Below are 8,663 nucleotides of genomic sequence, written 5' to 3'. Positions count from 1 at the left end.
TTTTGACCTCATAAGGGATTATATCTGTGAGCACTACTTTATTGATTAGACTCCGTGTATTTATTAACAGAAGTAAAAACCAAATCACCTAAAGCAACGTTATCATTTAGAGGACCTGTGTCACCAGTCGGACAGTTTTAGCTAAACTCTATCAAACCTTCTGTTTAACCTACGAATATAAATGGTGTTTTAATGTTTTGAGTTCATTTAATGGTGTTAACCTAAAGTCTAACGTCATATCTTTGTAACCATATATCGTTTTAACGGTCTAATTCAACCTTGTGTTTACAAGAGTCGTCAAAATGACGCTAACACCGGTGAATTAACAGTGTGCTACTCTCCGCCCTAGTCGGACACCCCGATCTCCTCGCCGTAAACAGTTGGAGCTGCTGCTCGTCCACATTAACATTGATGCTGTCACAACATCCAGGACCAAACATCAGTCCTTCATAATAAAATGAGACGCTTCAACAGCTCCAAAAATATACCGTAAAGTCTTCTTAATTTCCATTTCTAATGTAAAAAACCACCTGAGCGCTCAGGCTTAGCGTCGCCCATAAATTCTTACTGCTTTCTCTCATCAGGCTCACTTTATTTAACTAATTTGACATGTAAATGCCCATGTACACATATGAAACTTCACTTGTAGATTCTTAGAAGTGTGTAAAAATAATTATACTTGCGCCTCGGTGGCGATCACCAGTAAAAGCAACAGAAAGACCGGAAACTGCGGCAGACCAGATCTGTCCGGATAGGGCTAATACCAGCGAACGGCGTCCGACTGGTGATACATTTCCTATAGCTACTTAGCTTAGCTGCTCACAGAGATACTCGCTTCGTCTCCACAACATCACTTAACCCACCAAAGTTCCGTGTTTGCAGGACAACCAGCCGTCAGCTCCGTGGAAACCAGCCGTCAGCTCCGTGGAAACCAGCCGTTAACTCCGTGGAAACCAGCCCTTTGAACCAAAGATGCCCAAAAAGAAAACCGGTGCCCGGAAAAAGGCTGAGAGTCGTAAAGAGCGAGAGAAACAGAACCGAGCCAACCGGGATGTTGTGGATGTGGCCAAACACCCCTGCAACTTTAACATGGTATGTAACATAGCCGAAGATGCTAACAGACAATGGCAACGGTATCTGAAGTAGTGTTTCTTATTTATTTACCTTATTGTCTTCTCTTTTTGTAGGACTGTGACAAATGTCAAAGGTAAGTGACTCACTGTATTGTATTATGACATTCATCAGGTTGATGTTTCACTGGTCAACTGGGTAACAAATATGTTTTTCTCCTTGTAATGTCACCTGGTAGAAAACAGAAGAACAGAGCTTTCTGCTACTTCTGTAATTCAGTGCAGAAGCTGCCTGTCTGCGCTCAGTGTGGTGAGTAGACTGCACAGAAATCTGGCATCTTACCTTTACATTATCTCATTATTATTTAAAATCTTGTGACAAGACCAACAAGGTGGTAAGTCCTATTTTCAAATGTTACAGTCGTCCCTATACCCTAGCACCAAGCTCATTCACCCCAGATAATGATTTACTGTAGTTAAAAAAAAAAAAATGTTACTCAAACAGGAGTAAATAGTACATTTGTTGAGGACTATATTCACCCACAGATTTAGTGCCATTTGCCAGGGTCGTGTATACAGGATCAGCACAGGTCCTAATGAAGGAACATGCCACCCAGTGTACAGATGTTACATGTTGCTAGGATCAGTTTATTGTTGTTTTTTGTCTTTTCATAGGATTTTCTGACAATTACAAAAGTATAGTCCTTTTAAAAAAAGTCAAATTTGATGCAGCAGAGGTCAAGATATTCAGACTTTTAGTCCTGAGGGGCGGCTCAAGTTTTCAAAATGCTGCATCATCCACTTCACATCATGCATCCTGACCTAGTCTTGTAAATGTCCATGTCTTTCTGTCCCCACCGCAGTTTGTAATGCAGTGTTTTTTAAAATGTGTAACCTTAAGCCCTAGCGTCATTATATCTTCAGGGGGATATTTTCTCAAACCTAAAATGCCGCTCCAGAGCCACAGAACGCATAATACAACTGTTTTCACTGTCTGAGTAGAATAAACCATGACATAACTCATGTTCCATGTCAGTGGATTGCACATTTGAAACATGAAACGCGCTAAGACCACATCAGATAATTCTCTAAATAGTGGCATGAAAATAGGTTGTTACACTTGAAATATCTAACTAACTAATGAACTATCAATTGTTTAACGCTTGTGTTGTCAGGCAAAACCAAGTGCATGAAGTCATCAGATTGTGTCGTCAAACATCCTGGGATCCACAGCACAGGGATGGCCATGGTGGTAAGTCACCAACATGTCTGAACTGATATAATCATATGGCGACCCAGCAGCACTTATCAATCATTTGGTTGTTACAGCGATGTAAGAGTAGGTAGTTGGTTTTGTTTGAACTGTGTTGGTTTGCTTGGATGTATTGGTGTTATATTAGTTCTGGCCAGTGTTTGCAAGTGTAATTGTTAAGTGTAAGGTGTCATTTCTTTAATCTGAAACAAATGTTCCTTATGGGAGACAATAAAAGTGAAAATGAGCAAAGAGTCAGCAAACTACTTGCCTGACAATGTCAGAAATCTGGTAGATTTTGTGTGACATAGCATACAATGAGCAAGCATCAAAGGAATGAGATTGTGTAAAACATTATTGAAATTGTAAAATGTGAGCAAACAGTATTCTGCACTAATATCTATATATATCTATATATATATATGTATATATATGCATAAAGTTGTTCACCAGTAGAGAGCAAGTGCCTATTATCACTCTGTCCCAGTCCCAGTTGTGCACTCACTAACTTACAAATTAATTATATTACAAAGCAGGAAGCAGGGTTTAAAATAACCCACAATGCAGTACATTCTTTTTTGTTAGAGGAAAATGTATTTATATGTATACAATGGCGTCAGAGGAATAAATCATGGCTAACGGTTTCCCCCTGTTGTACTTTTCCCCTTGACCACAAGGGGGCAGTATGTGACTTCTGTGAAGCTTGGGTGTGCCACGGCAGGAAATGTCTGAGCACTCATGCCTGTGTGTGTCCTCTGACTGATGCAGACTGCATCGAGTGTGAACGTGCTGTCTGGGATCATGGTAGGACCCCCCATACACACACACACCCGTTTGTTTGAAATTCACCTGGTCACATCGTTGTCACACTAAAGATAAACCGTTTTAACTTCCTGAACAGGAGGGCGAATCTTCCGCTGTTCCTTTTGTCACAACTTCTTGTGTGAGGATGATCAGTTTGAGCACCAGGCTAGCTGCCAAGTCCTCCAGGCAGAAACGTACAAATGTGAGTCATTTGGTTTTCTATTCACAATTCATTCATTGGCATTTGTGGTTAATGTGAAAAGTGAAGTGTATCTTATCAGCTACAGGAAATTATATCTAGAGGGTATGTGTGCATATTGTTAGGGGCAGGGCTAGGCTGCCTTCTCATGCATGAAAATGGACCAAAATGTCGACATAGGTCCAGTTCTATGCCAAACTGCCTCAACTGGCTTTGTGGCCTAATAGTCCTGATGGTGGCGCGGCAGCAACTGTCTAAAGTTTATGACTTTGACAATTCATTACAAATAAGTTGTACATGCTCTCACTTTGCAACTTTCACTGAAATGTAGGCCCAAGTGAGCAGAAATGTTCTTATGCTTTGAGCTGACAGGAATTATGAAATCCATCCTTCACAGACTGCACAATTTTGATGTTATGGTAGAAGTAGTGTGGTAACTTTCATAATTGTATCTCAAAAACGGAATTTTGGACAATATTTTGAATTCCACCCTCATGTAAGCTATTGCAGTCAATGAAAAATAGAGCATCTTAAAACATCAGTTTCTCATTTATGAAGTGATCAATCCGCTATAACACATTACAGACATTTCTGTGTTGTCTAAATGAAGTACACACATTCTGAGACACATTTTGTCTCGATAACTGGATTTCTTACACCAATTCAAAATCTGCTTTTACATGCAACCCTGGGGAATACCTCAGTCTTAGTGTGAAGCCGTCCACGGTTTCTCACATGGCAGTTGGCTCAACTAGAGTAGTCTTGCCCTCTGTGAGTAAGGTTGTGAGTTCATGTCCTCTGGCGATGCAGACTAAACATGCTGATTAATACCTACTTAGTCATTGTGCTATGAGGAATGGAGGATATCATTTCACAGATATTTTTAATTTAAGATATTTTAAATAATTATGGTCCGGGAAGTCTTGCTGACATACTCATGTATTTTTCATTTGTCCTCCTCCTCATCCTCCTCCTCCTCCTCCTCATGCTCCATTCTAGGTGTTTCCTGTAATAGACTGGGACAACACTCCTGCCTGCGCTGTAAGGTGAGGGGGACATCTATTCTATTTATTACTTCAGAAAACACAGCGGAGGGAGGCCATTGCTTTATTTGATCTTTCTGTAGGCTGCACAAAGCATTTTTATGTAAAACTACACCCATCTCATCTGCTCAAATCACAAATTGTTTCCACAACAAAGATGAACCCCTAATTTCCTTTTAAATTCCTGGGGTGCAGGAAACATGTAATCTAAATTTTAAAGATTGAAATAGAAGACTAAATGCAAACGTTGCTTGGCAGCTTATGATAGCATTTTGATAAGCAATTTTACTGATATAGCACATTTCATTACCGGTAAACTCTACACGGGTCATATAAAATGAATATGACTAGTAGTCCCATGTAGAGAAGAATACCATTAATAAAAATACAACAACAATATTGGGAAACCCTCCACACACACACACACACACACACACACACACACACACACACACACACACACACACACACACACACACACACACACACACACACACACACACACACACACACACACACACACACACACACACACAGGTGTCAGTCAATAGATCAGATAATTTAATACATTTGCATAGCACTTTTCACCATAAAGAGCTGTAAAATAAAATTTACAGCGCATGTTTGCAGAATCCACCATAGCAAAGGTAGCAAGAGGTTCATATTTTTGCAAGTCTGTCATAAAACAATACTGACAAATATGCCCATATGAATGTTTAAAAGGGTATTGTTGGGTGTAATCATTCCTCCTGAGGACTGTACTACTAAGCAAGGTTATCAACTCGATAGGTCAAGTTTCTGAATTTAGACATGAGCATGTTCTCATACAAGAGGTGCCATATGATCCTATGCTGTATCCCAATATAGGTCATTCATTTCATATCTTGATAAGGCCTCTGCTTAGGCCTATTTGTGTATACTCCTGTGTGAATTTAATACTTAACAACTGAATAGTACCGAGTATTTTCGCCCGGTGCAAAACAAAATCTTCGATGATATTCCCTCAAAATATTTCAAATTTTTACCAATAGGTTGATATCAATTCATGTGGGGTTTTGTCTATCACGATATTGCGATATATGATTTAATCTTGATACCATTTCTTTGAAAGGTGATAAATTATATTGAATCATTGCCCAGCCCTAAGAAGAAGTTACACACACATAATCATGGCTTGAAGCAACACAGTCGCACTTGCAAATTGCAGGAAATGTAGCTGACATGACACGTTTATACACATGGTTTACTTAGCTGAACTTTAGAAATGCATTTTCTCACAGAATGAAGATACAATGAGAAGTCGTCACGCCTCCATTGTATCTTCACTGTGTGTATAAACGTGTCATGTTAGCTTCAGCATTTTTGCACAGATTGTGGACGGTGGGTTTTCCTCCTCGTCTTGTACTGTTGACTCTAGAGATGGATATTTTTACAGCCAGTACGGGCAAGATGAATGACTACAATAACTAAGATATACTTAAACGAAATCTGAACTTTCCCTTTGAAAGCCCATAGACAGTCCCAACAGTTACGTACAGGTAAATGCTTTCTGGAAAGTGAATTATCACTCAGCCTTTAAAAGAAAACAGTTTGGTTTGCACTTCTGTCTCTAGGATGGAAATATTATATTCAGACGAGCTTTGTCAAACTTCCCAGGTGGAGAAAAGACAGCTGATATAGCCTTCTCAGGGCAGGTGAGAAGCTCTATAGGTGGGGCCAGAGAAAAGGAAGATAAGAATACGTTGCTTTTAATAGATGTGGATGAACGACAATACCTGTCTAAATGAGCCTGAACGGTCATTGGATGTCATTCTCTTTTTTTTCAAACAAGAATTTCTGTTATATATCAAGACACTTTGTGTGCCATTAACTTTTCCATGTGATGATTTACTTAATTCAACTGTGTCCTCTCAGTCCTGTTACTGCGATGACCACGCCAAGAGTAAGGTCTTCAAACAGGAGAAAGGAAAATCCCCGCCCTGCCCCAAGTGTGGTCACGAGACCCAGGAGACCAAAGACCTCAGCATGTCAAGTGAGTCAAACTGTTTTTTTCCCGTAAAGGAAGTTGCTGCAGCCTCAACTTCCTGGCTAATCTCGGTTTTCAGAAACGAAACAAAAAGTGTGACAATGGGAACATTTTCAAGAATTCACTTTTATTTTCTGTTAAAAAATCAAAACTGTCCACTCCGAGACAATATGTGCCAAACAAACAGTTCTTCGGCTCCTGTTTTTTCCTCATTTCACCTTTTAATTCACTTTTTACTCACACTTAACCATGTATAGACACATTTACTACTATTTATGAGAGATGCATCTGATCAAATAGCACTTTGCTGTAACTGAGTTATTGAGCTTGAAGGTTCATCCATGACCATTATATTTGTCTACATTGATGTTAAATCTATTTTATTTTATGTTTTCACCAAATAAATGTATTCATATGTTTCTGGTGTCGTACAATACAGGGAGATATGTAATTTCCAACTATACAGTTAGGAAACAGAGCTGAAACTTGAGGAAAGTGCTTCCATCCATGTGGTTTGAAAAGTCTTTCAACATTTTGGAAATACCTTTTTAGAGCAGCAGCAAATTAAAAAAAAACCTCCCTGGATTTTAAAAGATCAGCGGGTATTTATTTTTCAGAAAGAGATGCATAGCTTTGTGACTTGAATGATAATCTGCGAGACGCCCCATCTTAAAATGAAGTTTTTACATGCTGAAATGAATGCAGACTGCAATTAATCTGTAACACATGAACAACCCAGTAAATGAAACCAGTGCTAATGTCACATCTGTGTGCTCCCCGCAGCACGTACGCTGAAATTCGGCCGGCAGGCTGGTGCTGATGATGACGACGATTATTACGACGGAGCGTCAGGGTACGACGCCTACTGGAAAAACCTAGCATCTGGAGGCGGCCAACAGGACAGATATGGAGAGGATGACGACGATGAGGAGGATGGCGACGACGACGAGGAGGAGGATGAGGAGGATGATGAAGATGAGGATGACGAAGAGGAGGAAGATGAAGGTGAAGAGGAAAAGACCGCCGATTCAGTGGCTGCTCTTAAACTGGACGGGGCTGCCTGACCTGAGGCAGACTGGAGAACACCGGCTGTTCACTTGTTACAGTGCAGGAGATAATGTGGACATGCATCAGGAATTCAGGAACATAGTTGGTATAACTAAAGCTGGTGTGTCGATAGTACAAATACATTTCTGTATCAAAATATCATACTCTGGGTTATACAAATGTTATCTTTGTTTAGCTCGTTATTAGCAGCACTCGACATTTCAAGGTCAGCGATTAAATGATTCTTAAAGTGTAATTCCGACGCAAAATAATCCCATGTTGTTTTTTGGCATTTGCATACATCAAATAAGCCATCAAGACAGTTTTTAAACAATCTATTATTTTTTTTTAAACTGAGAAATCCTGGAGAGTCGCTAACACTGATAAGCTTGGGGCATTTCGGTGAAGGCATCAAAATCTCTTTTTTTAACCACGATTGCTGCTCATGATAACACCAAACCTCTGCAGTAGCATGATATCAGTCCCTACAAATAAAATGAAGCACCAACAACGTAGTTAGCGAAAGACTTATCCACTGGCCCAGGTACCAGCTCCTCTCGTAATACAGTCCATTCAAGTCTATTAGCCTTTAGTGTTATTTTGAGCAGCTTTCGTGGTTAAAAAAAGATGTTTTAATGCCTTCACCGTACTGTGAAAGCTAGTCCGACTGTTAGCAACTCTATTGGATTTCTCTGTTAATAGTTCATACATGAAAAAAACTGTCTTGATGGCTTATTTGATGTATGTAAGTGCCGGAAAAGGGGATGATTTTGCGCTGGAATTTCACTTTAAGTAAATGTCTGAATTAACCCCTCCTACTTCACAACTCAATAATGCATAATAATAATTCTTAAGGCCCTCATGCTTTGAGCTCTTATTGTTACTTTATCGGTGTATATTCCCAGACAAAAAGTTAATGAAATCAGCACAAACCACAGGTTTACTGGTTGGTAATCCAACCCTGGTTACAGTCTAAAATAAAATGTTATATTCATGATGTTTCTATTGTGTAATAAGTGTTCTGCTGAGGAATCAATCTGCAGTTTATTGTGGTAATAGTACTGGGATTACCCTGCTTTAGTGCAACACAAACAACTTTACATATTTGCCTTGATCTTTCGTTAGGCTAATGAACAGCATTTGTGGAGACATGTTTGTTAAATATGCCATTAGATAATAAAAAAAAATACAATTTGAGTCATAACTGTCTCATGATAGTTGT

General features: G+C 39.5%; 1 protein-coding gene across 1 annotated transcript; it reads left to right on the top strand.

The window, feature by feature from the left end:
- Positions 1–893: 893 nt before the first annotated feature.
- znf330 (zinc finger protein 330) lies at positions 894–8,603 on the top strand. The gene is made up of 9 exons (XM_083928444.1): positions 894–1,092; positions 1,188–1,207; positions 1,310–1,380; positions 2,246–2,322; positions 3,000–3,126; positions 3,224–3,328; positions 4,325–4,371; positions 6,283–6,400; positions 7,178–8,603. The coding sequence occupies exons 1-9, from the start codon at positions 973–975 to the stop codon at positions 7,456–7,458; spliced, it is 966 nt and encodes a 321-aa protein (XP_083784570.1). The 5' UTR covers positions 894–972; the 3' UTR covers positions 7,459–8,603.
- Positions 8,604–8,663: the final 60 nt, after the last annotated feature.

The sequence above is a fragment of the Echiichthys vipera genome (genome assembly GCF_963691815.1).
Source record: "Echiichthys vipera genome assembly, chromosome: 2".
Classification (NCBI taxonomy): domain Eukaryota; kingdom Metazoa; phylum Chordata; class Actinopteri; order Perciformes; family Trachinidae; genus Echiichthys; species Echiichthys vipera.
This window is presented reverse-complemented; position numbering and strand designations above follow the sequence as displayed.